The sequence below is a fragment of the Leptonychotes weddellii genome, chromosome 9, assembly GCF_054177405.1.
Source record: "Leptonychotes weddellii isolate Sample4059 chromosome 9, ASM5417740v2, whole genome shotgun sequence".
NCBI classification, from domain to species: Eukaryota; Metazoa; Chordata; class Mammalia; order Carnivora; family Phocidae; genus Leptonychotes; species Leptonychotes weddellii.
In genome coordinates, this window is record NC_138377.1 from 82,625,759 (window position 1) to 82,643,636 (window position 17,878).

At 41.3% G+C, this 17,878-nt stretch overlaps 1 protein-coding gene across 1 annotated transcript in view; it reads right to left on the minus strand.

Annotated features, from left to right (window-relative positions):
• Positions 1-4,130: 4,130 nt before the first annotated feature.
• The window catches only part of MYO5C (myosin VC), an 89,988-nt gene continuing 76,240 nt past the window's right edge, over positions 4,131-17,878 (minus strand). The window contains exons 34-39 of the mRNA XM_081831862.1: positions 16,979-17,119; positions 14,147-14,297; positions 13,228-13,510; positions 7,560-7,734; positions 7,061-7,141; positions 4,131-5,534 (exon numbers count right to left, since the gene is read on the minus strand). Coding sequence (XP_081687988.1) covers positions 5,382-5,534; positions 7,061-7,141; positions 7,560-7,734; positions 13,228-13,510; positions 14,147-14,297; positions 16,979-17,119 — 984 coding nt within the window. The 3' untranslated portion in view covers positions 4,131-5,381. The remainder of the gene's footprint in view (positions 5,535-7,060; positions 7,142-7,559; positions 7,735-13,227; positions 13,511-14,146; positions 14,298-16,978; positions 17,120-17,878) is intronic.

A 17,878-nucleotide genomic window follows, 5' to 3' on the forward strand; every position in this document is an offset into this window, starting at 1 on the left:
GTTAGCTATTTGCTTTATTTCACCTAATTTGAATCTGTTAGTACTTACAGATCTGTTTTTTGGTAATAGCTTTAGTATCACTTTATATCATGCAGGATCATGATTTATTAAACCAACCTCTTATTATTGGATATATAGGGTATCTCCAGTTTTTACTTTTAGAATAATGCTTCACTGACCCAATTGAAAATGGGCAAAACAACCCCACATGTTTTGCTGCTGGGAATGTAAAATGGTGCAGCTGCTGTGGAAAACTGTTTGGCAGTTACTTAAAAAGTTGAAGAGAGTGTCACCGTCTGACCCAGAAAATCCACTCCTAGGTACACATGCCCATGATAACTGAAAATACATGCTCACGTGAAAATTAATACATGAATGTTTGTAGCAGCATTTAAGCCCAAAGTGGAAACAACTCAAATCCATCAACTGATAAATGGATAAACAAAATGTGGTATATCCATATAGTAGAATGTTATTTGGCAATAAAAAAGAATGAAATTCTGATCCATGCTACAACATGGATGAACCTTGAACACATTATGCTAAGTGAAATAAGCTAGACACAAAAGGCCAGTAATTGTGACTCCATTTATATGCAAATCCATTCAGACGGAAGGTAGATTAGAGGTTGCTGGTAAGCAAGAGGAGGGGAGAATGGAGAGTGATTGCTTAATGTGTATGGGGTTTCTTGTCTGGGGTGATGGAAATGCTGTAGAATTAGATAATGCACATCACTGTTTATATACTAAACACCACTGAAATGTATGCTTTAAAATGCTGAGTTTTGGGGCACCTGGGTGGCTCAGTCAGTTAAGCATCTGACTCTTGATTTTAGCTCAGGTCATGATGTCAGGGTCATGGGATTGAGCCCCACATCAGCCTCCGTGCTCAGTGGGGAGTCTGCTTGGGACTCTCTGTCCCTCTCCTTCTGACCTTCCCCACTGTGTGCTCTCTCTCTCAATCTCTCTCTCTAAAATAAATAAATAAAATGCTGAGTTTTATGTTATGTGCATCATCTCATTAAAAATTATTTTTTAAGGGCGCCTGGGTGGCTCAGTTGGTTAAGCGACTGCCTTCGGCTCAGGTCATGATCCTGGAGTCCCGGGATCGAGTCCCGCATCGGGCTCCCTGCTCGGCAGGGAGTCTGCTTCTCCCTCTGACCTTCCCCCCTCTCATGCGCGCTCTCTCTCTATCTCATTCTCTCTCTCAAATAAATAAATAAAATCTTTAAAAAAATAAAAATAAAAATAAAAATAAAAATTATTTTTTAAATACAAGACTTTGAACAGACACTTCACAAATGCAGACATTCATATGCTCAATAAACGTATAGTGCTCAGTATCATTAGTCATCAAAGAAATGCAAATGAGAACCACGCTGCGATACCACAACTTATCCACTGGAATACCTAAAATTTAAAAGACTGACAATTTGAAGTATGGGCAAGGTGTGGAGAATTGGACCGCTTTCCTTTTGTGGGAGTATAAATTGGTATGACCACTTTGGTGGACCTACTAAAGCTAAACATATATATAACCTGTGAGCTGACAGCTCTATTCTTGGATATATACTTATCAGAAACAAATACTTATATCCTCAAAAAAAAAAAAGAATTTCATAGTAGCTTTATTCATAATGGCTCCAAACTGGGAAAACCCAAATGTTCATCAACAGACTAGATAACTTGTGATGTACAATAAAAAAGAATAAACTTTTGATGCACACAACAATGTGGGTATATCTCACAGACTTATGACTATATAATGTTTATATCAAAACCTCTTCCTATTCCTGGAGCACCTGGGTGGCTCAGTCAGTTACTCAACCAACTCTTGATTTTGGCTTGGGACATGGTCTCAGGGTCCTGGGATCCAACCCCATGAAGGACTCCAAGCTCAGCACGGGGGGACGTGGAGGGGTGGGTCTGCTTGGGATTCTCTCTCTACTCCTCCCCGCCGCGCCCCTCCCCGTGGCTCATGTGCACAGCTGTGCTCTTTCTCTAAAATGAATATTTTAAAAAGATTTTTTAAAAGATTTTATTTATTTATTTGACAGAAAGAGAGAGAGAGCACAAGCAGTGGGAGCGGCAGGCAGAGGGAGAGGGTGAGCCGAGAGCCCGATGTGGGACTTGATCCCAGGACCCCAAGATCACGACCTGAGCCAAAGGCAGATGCTTAACCAACTGAGCCACCCAGGCACCCTAAAATGAATAAATCTTTAAAAAAAAAAAAACCCTCTTCTTATTCCATAAGCTGCATTCTGAGGCTTATGTTGACATGTAAAGTGTTACCTGGATCAATTTTTTAAAATGGATTATATGACTTTACAGATGCCTATTTTTTTCCCCCTGATGCCAACACTAAATACATTTTTAAAACAAAACACCTTCCTATTATTTCAAAAGAAACACATGTGGGTTGTAGAACAGTTAGAACGTGCAGCTTAACCACCACCGCCGCCCTTCACCTGTGCTCCCTCCTCACAGAATGCCCAGTTAACAACTTGGTGTGTGCACGTAGAACACTTATCTGAGCATGCAGGAAAACCTGAGTATGCTAATATACTGTTAGCACATACATACCTTCCAGAGAGTCAACACTCGGAGCGACAAGCTGAGAAGTCAGAGCTGCAGCTCCAAGGTGAAGGTGCGAGAGCAGAAGCTGGACCTCTAATCTCCTTATCTGGGCATCGCAGCTCAGAGGCTTTGTCCCTTCCCACGGGCACTCACTGCCGACGGCGACCTTTTGCCCATCTACAGCAGATGCCCTCGGAACTTCTGTTGACCTGTTTCTTGAGCTCATTTCTCTGTTCTCTGCAGGACTCAGCCTTGGCAGGCTGGACCCTCATGAATCCATGCTCTGCTCCACTGAGCAAACCTGACGTTCACCCCTGTTATCAGCAACTTCCACCTGCTCAGTCCTCGTCCCGCCAGCACCTCTTCATTTTGGCCATTCTTCTCACCTTCAGCTTTGTGATTTTTTTTTTTTTTGAGATTTTATTTATTTATTTGACAGAGAGAGACACAGCGAGAGAGGGAACACAAGCAGGGGGAGTGGGAGAGGGAGAAGCAGGCTTCCTGCTGAGCAAGGAGCCCGACGCGGGGCTTGATCCCAGGACCCTGGGATCATGACCTGAGCCAAAGGCAGACGCTTAATGACTGAGCCACCCAGGCGCCCCTCACCTTCAGCTTTGTGGGATGGATCGAGATGTGGGAGGCGTGCTCCTACCTCTTCTCCATGCATACATTTCTCAGCCTCTGCAGGCCCCCTTGTCTTGTTCCCAGACAAGATCTGCTCCTTTCCAAGGCTGACCAAGCCCCACACCCCCAATCCTGCTGCCTCTAATAGGACCTTGCTCCTGCAGCTCTGTCCCATCTTGCCAACATCAAGATGAGCACGGGGATGAATGAGGACCTGCTCTCCAAGAGTTCACAGGGTAGCAAAGGAGATAGGTGATGTCACCAGCTGATAGCCCAGGGTGAGTGTTGTAAAACAGGCATGAACCCTGACATATGGGACCCGGAAAGGAAGGGTGATGGGGAGCAGAGAAAGGGCACAGAGAAGGCCACGGATGCCGATCAGAAACCCAGCCAAGTCTCTGTCAATGGCCCCTCATTCTCTCACCATCTAGGAGCCCATGGAGACACAGCCTCCATGTGTGTGGAGGCAGGACTTAGGGCATATTTACTTCCCCTCTAAAAATGTTTATATATATTTTAAGAGATATTATGAATCTATAAAGATTCCAGCATCTTTAAGTAGACAATCCTTAAAGAAAGGCATAAACCTTGTGCACTTAAGAAAAATGTAGTCTCCTGGCAATTAAAAGAACCTGACCCAGGGCACCTGGTGGCTCAGTCACTTAAATGTTCAACTCTTGATCTCAGCTCAGGTCTTGATCTCAGGGTTGTGAGTTTGGGCCACATGCTGGGTGTGGAGCCTACAAAAAGAAAGAAAGAAAGAAAAGAAAGGAAGGAATGAAGGAAAGAAAGGAAGAAAGAAAGGGAAGAAAGAAAGAGAGGGAGGGAGGGAGGGGGAGAGAGAAAGAAAGAAAGAAAGAAAGAAAGAAAGAAAGAAAGAAAGAAAGAAAGAAAGAAGAAAGAAAGAAAGAAAGAAACTGACCCAATTCATTTGGTAATTTATTTTATTGATTAAAATATTTAAAAGTTCTACTTTTCATTTTTTTCTATATAATGTATCTAAGTGAACTAAATCATTTATAATATGAAAAGACACCATTACATATTAGCAGGGTGACATTGCTTCATCCTCATGTATTATTTCCACTCCTAAGATGCACGTCTGTTTTACAGTCACAGCTACTGCCCGTGAGTCTGTCAGAAGCAGAGGACCGGCCGGCTGGGATGCTGGGAACGGTGCAGAGAAGTCCTGGGGCCTCTGGCCATAATGTCAAATGACACTGTGTGCTCTGAAAGGAAAGAAAGAGGTTTGGGGGAAGGGGGGTGGACAAGGGAGAGTCCATTTCCATAAAACTTGGGAAACACTGGTTTCTCAGAATGAGGAACTGATATAATTTCCCAGGTATTTTTATGGGAAAATTTAAGAACATATTTGAATGCTAAAAAGATAGAGAAAATAATTTAAGTTGCCTTTTAAACTTAGTTTTTAAAGACGTTGTTGTATGAACAGTGAAAAATATGGCAAGTGTGTTGGTTGATTAAATTTAAAGAAATGTTCTTTCAGAAGAGATGACAATTTGGCAATTTGGCATGGCAATTAATTTTAATAACATTCGTTTTAGAATATATGTACATAAAATACTTCATATAATTCATTTCAGATGGAAGATTCTCTTAAAAACTAGAGGGGTCTGAAATTATCAATATTTTTTCATGCAGGAGCATTTTTAGTAAAAAGTCAGTGAACCCTAGCCCACCCACCCGGGGCAGGAGGCATGGGGTCAGAGGACTTTTGACACAACCTTGTGGCCAAACGGGATTATTTCCTGGAAGACTCAACCCTGGAACATACTGGTGGCTTCATAAATGTACCTGGGCTTCACACACACGTTAGAAAACTTAGGAGACACTGTGTTCCCGGATCCTACTCCCTCTGGGGGGAGCCCTGTCACAAGACAGCTCTAGATAAGAGGCACCTGGAGGAAAATATGGGCCTTCCAGGAATCCCAGTAAAAGATGGCTGTGATTCTGAAGGTAGACATGGACTTTCCAACCCCAGCTAGTGTGTGTTAACTCTTATGAAACGACAGTGGCAACATGTGGCCCATCTTGGCGGATTCTTATGTTCTTCCTTACATCTTGTTCCAAAGCATTTCCAGTTCCAATGAATAAAGCACATTCCTCATATTTGATCTTCATTTAGCTTCTGAGGGAAAAGTACACTTACTCTCTTTTCTCCTGCTATAATCTATTGAGAAAGCCTAGCTTGAAACTGCTGGGGATCTGAATCATTTCCAAAGCATGTGGAGAGGGGGTAAAAGGGAAGGTAACTTGAAAGAGATATTTTGTATCCAACATCAGCTGTGATGAATCCTCCCGGCTATTTAAGAGAGCCTGAAATTAAAACCAGAGAAAAATGAATAAGGAAACCAGTGCATTCTGCTTTATGACTAACTAGAAGTCTAGGGTAAGGAAAACACAACTCCACCTTCACTGAAAAGCTCCTTTCAAAATCACGTAAGAGAACGCACAAAAGAGCCCTTTAACAACACAATCCCGTGGTGAAATGGTCTCTGCAGGATTTCCAGTCAGCTCTCATGAATATTTACTTACATGCTCTGTTTCACCTCAGAAGTTAATTTCCCATGGGATGGACTGACTGTAAATGGATCTGTTTTCTATTCTTATCCATTCTTGTGGCATAATTCTAAGCCCAAACATGAGTGGATCTGAAGTATTAAACCTTTCTAGCCGTTATCCTTTTTAGTTCAGTAGTTTGTAAACTTTTTTTGCCTCAAGACCCCTTTATACTCTTTAAAGATTATTGAAGACCCCAAAGAGCTTTTGTGTATGTGGGTATAACTATTGATATTTACCATATTAGTAATTAAAACAATAATTTAAAATATTAATTTATTAAAATAACAAGAACAAACCCAATGCATGTAAACATTTATTGAAAAATAACTATTTTTGAAAACAAAAAAATATTGGTAGGAAGTGGTATTGTTTTATATTTTTATAAATCTTTTTAATGTCTGACTTAGTATGACCAGTGGAATCTCATATCCACTTCTGCATTCAACCTATGGTGATATGTTATTTTGGTTGAAGTATAGGAAGAAAAGTCTGCTTCACACATACATATTTGGAAAAAGGAAGACTTTGCAGAACCCCTGAAAGGGTCTCAAGGACCCACAGGATCCTTGAACCAAACTTTGAGAATTGATGCCTGAGTTGATTGGAGAAGAAACTTTAGGGATTAAAATAAGAAAAATGGGTACACATTTTCCATTCCGCCTCTGCTCCCTTGCACAGTACTGATACGAAGACTGATAATAAACAAGACATGCTGAAGAAACACAGCAGGTGAATCACGGTTTTGGTGTTTTCATTCCCTTCCCACCGAGCCTAAAATGGGTTCTGGGGGCGTCTGGGTGGTTCAGTCGGTTGAACGTCTGCCTTCGGCTCAGGTCATGATCTCAGGGTCCTGGGACAGAGCCCCCCCTCCCTGCTCAGTGGGGAGTCTGCTTCTCCCTCTCCCTCTGCTGCTCCCCCTGCTTGTGCTCTCTGTTTCTCTCAAATAAATAAATAAAATCTTTTAAAATTTAAAAAAATAAAATGGGTATTTGACAGGGAAAATTCCTGCTGCTTTTGCTAAGTGCCTTTCATTTGGTAAATGTGCTTTAATCTTAGATTTCCTAACATTAATTCAATATTCAGTATTCAATCATTCAATTATTCAAGCATTTATTCATTCATTCACTTCAAGTAGGCTCCATGCCCAGTGTGGAGCCCAACATGGGGCCTGAACTCATAACCCTGAGATCAAGAGTCTGACACTTAACTGACTGAGCCACCCAGGGGTCCCCTCAATTTCTTACACTGAAAATTGAAAGGTACATCCTTAAGGATCTTACCTGTACTTTGCGAACGAAGGATGGAGTCACTCTTTTCTCAAAGTCATCTATAGGTGTGTATGAATTAAGGATCTTTATGATCTGCAAACAGCACATAAGATGGTGTTAGACCATGAAAAACGACAAGTCCGTCCATGAAATAACGAATCTGATGGTTTGGGAACTATTGGGAACCACATGCAGTTCTTTGATACTGTAAATGTGGCTCTAGGAACCATGTGCTCCGGCCTCCTTCCTCACGCCCTCCCCTCCCCCCATACATACACATCTGTGAGTTTGGTGGGCAGGGAATGTATCATATGCACTTTTGTGTTAAGTCCTAAGTTAGTATTAAATAAATGCTTATTAGCTAAGAGGGTGGTCCTTGGGAGATATGTGTGCACCCCAAAGAGCACACAGAGATTCAGACACACCCTATGGCTGGCTAAGCCAGAAAGGGCAACACCAATGACATGATCTGTTGGTAAAGATCAGGGACACACGCAGCAAGCCTGATCACCTGCACAGCAGACAGTGAGGTACAGCATTCATAGATCTCCTTCGCATCGCTGTCTGTGGTCTTCTTGACCTGAAGCAACCAGGCTGCCTGAGAGAGAGGTTCCAAAGTTTCCTTGGCCAAGCTGTTCTGCAAATTCTTATCTTTAAGCCATTCTTCTAAGTAGCTGATGTTGCATCTGGAGTAAAAGCCAGAGAAACAGAGAACAGTGGGTGAACCATTGAGAACACTTCAGGGGAGGGTGCTGAATCCCCCAGTGTGTCCTGAGAGGGTACCCAAGTCCACTGAGAGCCTTAGGACCATGGTCCAGCAGTTTCTTCATTTGTAACATGAGGGGTTGGACCAAATGATCAGCTCTCATGATCCAGGATTCTAAGGATCTTGATGGTCTGGCGTGAGGGGCCATATCAGCCATTAACTTTGGGGAAAATCTGAGCAAAAAGCAGTGACTGCAATAATTTATAAAGTGACCTATTAAAATACCCTTAATAATGGATTTGAAAATCTACTAAAGGAAAAAATCAGAGTGATATTTGAAGACCTTACGTTGGTATAAAAAACTGATTTCTTTTCCTATATTGGCAGAAAATTTTCAATTGGTAGAAGGGTTTCATTCAGTCCACTGGGGTTTTTATTCTTGTTTCTGTCATTAATTATCATAAGTTTATAAGGTAAGAGGCATGGGTTGTAGGCCCACCAATCCATTGTGTGAGCTTGGAAAGTTACTCAACCTCTCTGGGTAAATGAGAGTGTTGAGAACCCTCATATATTTCTAGTGGGAATATAAAATGGTAGAGCTGCTAAGGAAAACAGGTTGGTGGTTCCTCAAAGTGTTAAACATAAACTGCCATATGATCCAGCAATTCCACTTTTAGATATATACTCAAGAGAACTGAAAACATGTCCACATAAAAAATTGTGAACAAATGTTCACTGCAGCATTACTAATAGCCAAAAAATGAAAACAACCCAAAATGTCCACCAACTAATGGATACACAAATTGTGGTATCTCCATACAGTGGGATATTATTCAGCAACAAAAAGGAAGGAGGTACTGATACATGCTACCACATGGATGAATTGTGAAAACATGATGTTAAGTGAAAGAAGCCAGTCACAAAAGACAACACATTTTATGATTCCATTTATAAAAGTATCCAGAACAGGCAAACCTATAGAGAAAGAAAATATATTGTGGTTGCCTAGCCTGAGGAAGAGGGGACTGTGAAGTTGGGATGTGGTAGTGGATAAGAATGCTGCTGCTGGGGCGCCTGGGTGGCTCAGTCGTTAAGCGGCTGCCTTCAGCTCAGGTCATGATCCCAGGGTCCTGGGATCGAGCCCCGCATCACGCTCCCTGCTCAGTAGGGAGCCTGCTTCTCCCTCCCCCACTCCCCCTGTTTGTGTTCCCTCTCTTGCTGTGTCTCTCTCTGTCAAATAAATAAATAAAATCTTTAAAAAAAAAACAGAATGCTGCTGCTAATGGGTATAAGATTTCTTTTTGGAGTGATGGAAATGTTTTAAAATTACATCGTGGTGATGTTTGCACAACTCTGCAACTATACCAAAACCCTTTGAACTATATGGATATAGTTTACAGAATGGATAAACTTAACAGCATGTAAATTATCTATCAATGAAACTGTTTTTAAAAATTGAGTGTTGGGGGCACCTGGCTGGCTCAGTTGGAGGAGCATGCGACTCTTGATCTCGGGGTCATATAATCCAGCAATTCCACTACCAGGTATTTACCCAAAGACAATGAAAACACTAATTCAAAAAGATATGCACCCCTATGTTTATTGTAGCATTATTTGTAAGTCTCATAGTATAATATTAGAAGTGTCCAGGATACAATTCAAAATTACTTGGCATATGAAGAACCAGGAAAATCTCAATTTTTATCAAACAAGACAATCAACAGATGTCAACTCTGAGATGACATAGAGACTTTAAAGAAGCTATCATAAAAATGCTCCAAAAAGTAAAGACAAACTATCTTGAAATAAAGGAAAAGATAGAAAGTTTCAGAAAAGAAAAAGACGATACAAAGAAAAACCAAACAAAAACTTTAGAACTGAAAAATATAATAACAAAAATAAAAGAATTCTTTTAGTGGGCTCAACAGCAGAATAGAGATGTCAGAGGAAACAGTCAAGAGAGATGATTCAATCTAAAGAATACAGAGGGAAAATAAACTAAAATAAACAGAACTTTATGGACCCATGGAACCATAATGAAAGGTTTAGCATTTGTGTTATTGAAGTTCCAGAGGAAAGGAGAAATTATGATGCAGACAAAATATTTGTAGAAATCACTGAAAAGTTCCCAGATTTAGTGAGATGTACAAGCTTGCAGATTCAAAAAGCTCAGGGAATCTCAAAGCGGTTAAACTCAAAGAAATCCACACCAAGACACATCTTAATTAAACTGTGGAAAATCAAAGGCAAAAATAAAATCTTGAACACAATCTGAGAAAAACTGTGCATTACTTGTGGGGAAACAATAATTCAAATAACCTTGCATTTCTTATCAAAAACCATGGAAAAATGTTTCACATTTTTAAAGTGATGAGAAAATGGAATGTCAACCCAAATTCTATATCCCACAAAAATATACTTCAGGAATGAAGGTGAAATGAAGACATTTTCAGATGAAAGAAAACTAAGTATTTCCAGTAAACTTGCTGTACAAGGACTACTGAAAGCATTTCTTCAGGCAGAAAGGAAATGATATCAAAATGAGATTTGGGGGTAAAAACAAGACTTGGAATATTAGGAATGAAGAAGTAACAGAAATGGGGTAAATATGTGGGTAAATGTAATAGACAATTCTTCTATTGAGTTTCTTAAAATATGTTAGATGATTTAAAATGAAAATTATAACATTATGTGGCAGAGTTTTTGATGTCTGTAGATATCATACATAAGACAACTATAACGTAAAGGGGGAAGGGGCCTATATGGTGGTAAGCTTCTTACATTCCACTCGACATGGTTAAGATAATGATTCTAAATAGACTAAAAGGGGCACCTGGGTGGCTCAGTCAGTTAAGTGTCTGACTCTATTTCAGCTCAGGTCTTGATCTCAGGGTGGTGAATTCAAGCCCCATGTTGGGTATGGAGCCTACTTAAAAATAACTAACTAAATACACTGAAAAGTTAAGTATATATTCTATAATCCCTAGAACAACCACTAAAAAGATATATACAATGATGTGTAGTAAAAACACAGTAGATAAAATTTTGGGGGGGGGGAGGGGCAAAGAGAGAGGGAGAAAGAGATACTCTCCATGCTCAGCACAGAGCTTGTCACAGGGCTCGATCTCACAACCCTGAGATCATGACCTGAGCTGAAATCAAGAGTTGGACATTTAACGGACTGAGCCACCCAGGTGCCCTCACAGTAGATAAATTTAAAAGGGGTACCAAAAAAGGTTCAAAGAACCCAAAAGAAGGCAGAGAAAGGAGATCAGACAAATAAAAACCAGAAGGAACAAATAAAAAAGAATAAAATGGGGGCGCCTGGGTGGCTCAGTTGGTTAAGCGACTGCCTTCGGCTCAGGTCATGATCCTGGAGTCCCGGGATCGAGTCCTGCATCGGGCTCCCTGCTCAGCAGGGAGTCTGCTTCTCCCTCTGACCCTCCCCCCTCTCATGTGCTCTCTCTCATTCTCTCTCTCTCAAATAAATAATAAATAAAATCTTTAAAAAAAAAAGAATAAAATGGTAGACTTAAATCTAAACATATCAATAATTACATTAATTAAATGGTCTAAACACCCCAATTAAGAAGCACAGATTGTCAGACTGGTTTAAAAAAAAACAAAAAACCAAAGCAAGACCAAAATTTCTGTTGCCTCTATGAAAGTCACTTCAAACATGACACAGGTAGGTTAAAAGTAAAAGGATGAAAAAAGATACACTATGAAAACATTAATCCAAAGAAAAAGTAGGCTTTCGGACAAAGTAGATTTCAGAGCAGAGAAGATTACCATTACAGGGATAAAGAAGGAGCCTACATAATGTTAGGATGGTCAACTCACCAAGAAGACATAACAATTCTTCATGTATATGCACCTAACAACAGAGTTTCAAAATACACAAAGCAAAAACTGATTGAAAGAACATACAGGGTCTAATTGACATAGGACATTCCACCCAATGGCAGCAGAATATACATTTCAACTGCATGTGGAACATTCACAAGAACAGACCATATTCTGGGTCATAAAAGCAAATCTTCTTAAATTTATTTTATTTTATTTTTTTAAAAGATTTTATTTATTTATTTGACACAGAGAGAGATAGCGAGAGCAGGAACACAAGCAGGGGGAGTGGGAGGGGGAGAAGCAGGCTTCCCGCTGAGCAGGGAGCCCGATGTGGGACTTAATCCCAGGACCCTGGGATCATGACCTGAGCTGAAGGCAGACGCTTAACGACTGAGCCACCCAAGCGCCCCAAATCTTCTTAAATTTAAAAAGAACTGAGATGATACAAAGTTTTTCTAAATGTAAACATATTTAGAAGTTTTTATTTAACAAATAAACCTGGGAATGTTTCAGGCAAAGTGGGATGGTTGGTGACTCTGGTGTCTTAATCTATGGTATATTAATCTATGGTATTTTTCAACCTGCACCTTGAGATTGTTTTTTTATTATGATAAAAGACACATATAAAATTTACCATCTTAACCTTTTTTAAGTGTACAGTATAAGAGGTAACTGTATGCACCACGTTATGTAACAGATCCCTAGAACTCTTTCATCTTGAAGACCTGAAACTCTGTATCTGTTGAACAACACTTCCCCCTTCCCCTCTCTCCTCAGCCCTGGGCAATAACCATTCTATCTTCTGTTTCCAAGAGTGTGACTGAAAGAATACATTATTTGATCAGATGGAATTAAACTAAAAGTCATGGAAAGGTAGCAAGAAAGTCTCTGAATACTTGGAAATGAAACCACATACTTCTTTTTTTTTTTTTAAAGATTTTATTTATTTGAGAGAGAGAGCACACGAATGGTGGGGAGGAGCAGAGAGAGAGAGAGAAGCAGACTCCCTGCCGAGCAGGGAGCCCAACTCGGGGCTCGATTCCAGGACCTCAGAGATAATGACCTGAGTCGAAGGCAGACGCTTAACCAACTGAGCCACCCAGATGCCCCTGAAACAACATACTTCTAAATAATCCACGGGTCAAAGAGTAAGACTCCAAGGAAATTAGATACTATTTTCAATTCAACAAAAACGAAAATAAAACATCTAGAAATTTGTGGGATAAAGTTAGTGCTTGGAGAGAAGTTTATAGCATTAAATGCTTTAGAAAACAGAGGTCTCAAAGTCAATAACCAACGCTTCTACTTTAAGAAACTAGAAAAAGGACAGCAAAATAAATCCAAAGCAAGCAGAAGGAATGACAATAAAGATAGTAACAATTACTAGTTACTAGTCTTTAACCACTGAAGGAAGGCCCTGGGTTTGGGTGCCAAGCTAGCCTGGTGCACAGTGATGGAGTGGGGCGGGGGGGCAGGCATCCAACTGCAGACATTCCCAAGTTTCCAAGAGTCCTCTTGCACAACCCCCACCTGAGCAGTGCAGCTCATGCAGTGGGGGCAGCAGGCTGTGGCCCCAGACATTCCCAGCTGCCTCTGGGTATAAGCGGAGGTTTATGGGTTTTACCTGATCTGCATCCCTTTTCTGCAGGAGCACATGTCTTTGCGCAGGAAGAGGCTGTTCAGGGTGACGGCCCCGATCAAGAAGAAGAGCTGCTTCACGGCCTGCCTCACCAGCTCAGGGTCCAGGCCGTTCTGGCACATGGTGCTGTAGAAATAGCTCAGCTGCTGCAGGACAGAGGTCATCGTGTAGGCATCCGTGTCATCTATGCTAGATGACCGCTTCCGGAAGCCTGTGGGCTTCAGGCCAGAAATGCCTTGCAGGCTCTCGTACTCCAGCATGCCCGGCACTAGAGAGGAAAACACAAGCATTTCTTGCACACACAGCCGGGGACAACCAGAGAACATTTTCCATTGCTCTCCTGGGTCTGCTCCAGGAAGCAGGATGTTTTCTGCAGGAGTTAGCAGTGGACGCAGCTGTGACAGGGGAAGCGGGAGGATCGCGGAGTGGGGAGCCCCGGATGGAGGAGGTGGACAGAGTGCAAGGCCGTTTACAACAGCTTGGAGTCCCTCTTCTTTCAACTTCACAGGAGAGGGAGCAGGTTACCATGATAACTCATGGTCTGGAACCATTTAAAGCCTGAAGTATTTAAATTTCAGAAAATTGTTAGAAACTATAGCGGGACTTTAAGATTTCGAAAACACTTAGTTACGACCTAGGATTAGCTACGTAAGTAGTAGCAGGTCTCCCTAGGCTTTCCCTTCAGGGTGAATCACGCTTACAGGCAGGAAACTATGAACCATGTGCTTTTATATAGGTCATGATTTCAAGCAATTAAAAAGAATTAAAAAGTAGACATTTACACAATTAAACTTTTCTGGTTTTAAAATTATATTCTTTGTAATCACATGCCTTATACTGGATTTATTTTTTTAAGGTCTCCGGGTGACCATAAATATTTTTTGGTCATCAATTCTTTTCTTACCTATTATTGGTTGAATGTTATTTTCCATAACAATAATGAACCGGTGATATATTCGTATAGCCACATCACTAAGAATCTGTCTGTATTCTGAAAGGTCAAAATTGTTCAAGCAATTCTTATTCTGACGTGGACTATTGAGCTTCATGAATTCCTGAAAGTAATGTGAGCATGTAAGTATTAGAATGATATAGACATGTAGGAAATTAAAACACTATCTCTATTAGGGACATTCCAATGAGCTCCTGTACTTTAAAGCCTAGTGTCTGATTTGTATGAAAGGAGCTCGCACGTTTGTGGTACTGCTTCTTCTCTATAACTAACTGTAGCCGCACTGCCTCCTCACCCTCTGAATATGTGCCCCCAGCACCTACAGAATACAGTGCAAAACAACTCCCGCGGAAGCTTACCGAAAAAGCCTGCAAAGCACCAAAGGAAACAAACAGCTGCAAGAGGTCAGCAGATGCAATACATGAGATTCATGACTTCATGATTATAGAGCATAGATCAATATGAAATATTTAAAAATGTGTGCTATGGGCTAAATGTTTGTGATGCTCCCAAATTCATATGTTGGAGCCCTCCCTCCTCCAGTGTGGCTGTATTTGCCTGTGATCAGGTAATTCAGATCAAATGAGGTCCTAGTGGGAGGCCCTAATCTGATAGGGTTAGTGTCCCTTTAATAAGAGACACTAGGAAGCTCAATCTGTCTTCTTCCACACCCGTGCACCAAGGAAAGGCTGTGGGTGGGCACAACGAGAAGGTGGCCATCCACAAGCCAGGAAGAGAGCTCCCAGCAGGACCCAGCCATGCTGGCACCTTGGTGTTAGACTTCGGGCCCCTAGACCTGTGAGAAAATACATTTCTGTGGTTTAAAAGACTTCTAGTCTGCGGTATTTTGTGATAACAGCCCAACCAGACTAATACAATATATTCAATGTGTTCAAAGAGATAAAAGAAAAAGAAAGCATTAAGAAGAGGATATAATAAGAGGCAGATGTGAAAAAGAACCACTGAAATAGAAATGAGAATATAGCAATTAAAAACACACGCAGACAGGGAAAAGAATGCTCTGTACCTGGCTGAGGGGTCAAAGAAAGGGTAAAAAAATAAATGGTGCTGAATAATATCCTCTTCCATTAATGTCACACACATGCGAGTCTGTCTTAAATGGACTGGGCTGTACCCCCTGCTCCTTTTGGTATCCCTTTTAGTCAGAGGTTGGATTTTCTTTACTTATTTCTCTTTTTGTTCTCTAGTACTAGTAGAGTTACTTTTATATCTTACTTTTCCCTCATTGGGACAATTGGCTATCCACACGGAAGAAGATATGAGATCATTATCTCACACATCGTGGGATAAATAATCACACCAATTCTGGATAGATAAAAGCATAATTGTGAGCTCTAAATTTGAATTACAGAAGTTCAGAAGTAAGTAAGAGAATAAGTTCATGATCTCAGGGCAGGGAGAATTTCCTGAAGATACTAAAACACACATCATAAAAGAATAGGATTGATATACCAAAATTCAGAAATTGTGTACAACAGACTCCATAAAGAAAATTACAAGACAAGCCATGGTTTATCCATGATACGTAAAGATCTCCTACAAATCAATAAGAAAAAAAAAAATGGAAAACTGGTGTCTAGTAGGCAATTTGAACAGAAACCCAAATGACCAGTAAGCATGTGGAGTGATTCCCTTTTTTTTTTTTAAGACTTATTTTATTTATTTTAGAGAGAGAGAGAGAACACGAGAGCAGGGGGAAGGGCAGAAGGAGAGAGTGAGAATTTCCAACAGAATCCCCACTGAGCATAGAGCCCTATGTGGGCTCAATCTCTTGACCCTGAGATCGTGACCTGAGTGGAAACCAAGAGTCGAACACTCAACAGATTGAGCCACCCAGGCGCCCCTATATTGAGTGATTCCTCATCTCATTAGTGATTAAGTAATGCAATTTAAGTCAACAAGGTATCATTTTATACCAATGAGATTGGTAAATAATTAAAATGTCTGTCAATATCAAGTGTTGGTGAAGGTATGATACTGGAAACTTCATACACTGCTGGTGAGACCATTAACAGTACAAACATTTGGGAGAGCCGTGAAAACCCTAAAAACTGCTTTGTTTTTTTAGGTCAATGACATTTTGCTCCGTGAGTACTTGAAGGCGGAGAATTCCTTTATGATGTTAGCCCCTTGGGGGCAGAGCTGGAATGGCAAAGGACATACAGATTGTGGAGGAATGATCAGAATCCTGCAGAGAGAAGAGCTCTGAACAGTCATGTTGATCTAAAGGTTGGATTTTAGAGTCATAATACTAAAAACTTCAGATTTTCACAACCAGAAACAAACTTAAAACTCATCTAATCTACCTCATTGAGGTGGATTATTTTAAAATTATTTATTATTATTTTTAAGATTTTATTTATCTGAGGCGGGGTGGAGGGGCAGAGGGAGAGAGAGAAGCAGACTCCCAGATGAGTGGGACTCATTCCCAGGACCGCGGGATGATGACCCGAGCCGAAGGCAGACGCTTAACCGACTGAGCCACCCAGGCGCCCGGACCTCATTGATTTAAAACTCAAGGAAAACTGAGGCCTAGTATCATGCCCCAGGTCCCAGCCTCTTTCTAAGTCTTCTGACTATGACTTCTGTCCAACCAGTAATGTGAAGTTGGCCTCCTGGCTGAGAAGGAGACCAGGAAGCCATTTGGAGCAGAGGCTGCTCCTGGAGCTGGGGATGTCCCCAATCCCTGTGGTGAGCGCTGGCTCACAAGGAAGTTATAGACCAGCAGTCCGCACAGAACACAGAACAGGCAAGTGTCCCTACCTCTTCTCCACTGTACTGCTTCAGGCAGTTGAGGAAATGACACGTATTGGAAAGCCAAAAAGACAGCATCTCAAAGTCGTCTACGTGTTCCTTAAACAAAACAAAACAAAAAAACAAGGAAGACAAAGTTGGATTTGGTGACTACTGGTGCCTTTGAGCCAAGAACAGATGTATCTTACCAGTTTGGTCAGCTGGTGGCTTTTGATCAGAATGAATTCTTCTTTTATTCACCAAGACTTTGTTAAACTTACACTGTAGCGATAAGCTCTTAGTTTATTTAGCAGGTTCTGGTTTGCAAAGTATTTCTGTCTAGGTTATGTCACTTATAAAACTTGAAGCAGGCATTGCAGGATGCCTGGTAAAGGTAAGTCTGGGTCCTTGCTTTCCAGAGTTCACATTCTGACCGGGAAGAATGTCATTCGTAACATAACATACACAGGACACAATTAAATGGGTGGCTGAGCTCCTGCACATGGACATAGACTGGGCTACAAACGCTCAGAGGATGGAAGGATGCTGGTGAAAGATGGCAGCTGAGAAAGTCTCCTGAGACGGGGGAGAACGCTGTCCTTGAAGGAAAGGGCTGGAGGGACAAGAGCTCAGAATCGAGGACTCTGCTGGGGAGAACAGCCCCACTTGTGGGGCAGCAGGAAGAGGGGTACTGTGGTCAGAGGTAAGAGGAAAACTGGGAGAGTCTTGGGATGTGAAGGACAAAGTGGGAGTGTTTCAGAGAGGCAGGCCTAGTGCTTCCACCCATGAGAGGAGGATAAAAAATTAAGGGAAAACCATTGGATTTAGCAAGAGGAATTACTGGTCATCTTCTTGTGGAGTGACAGGAGCAGAAGCTGGATTGCAGGAACTGGTGGAGGCTGCTAGTGTAAGCACCTTGGCAGTTGGGGG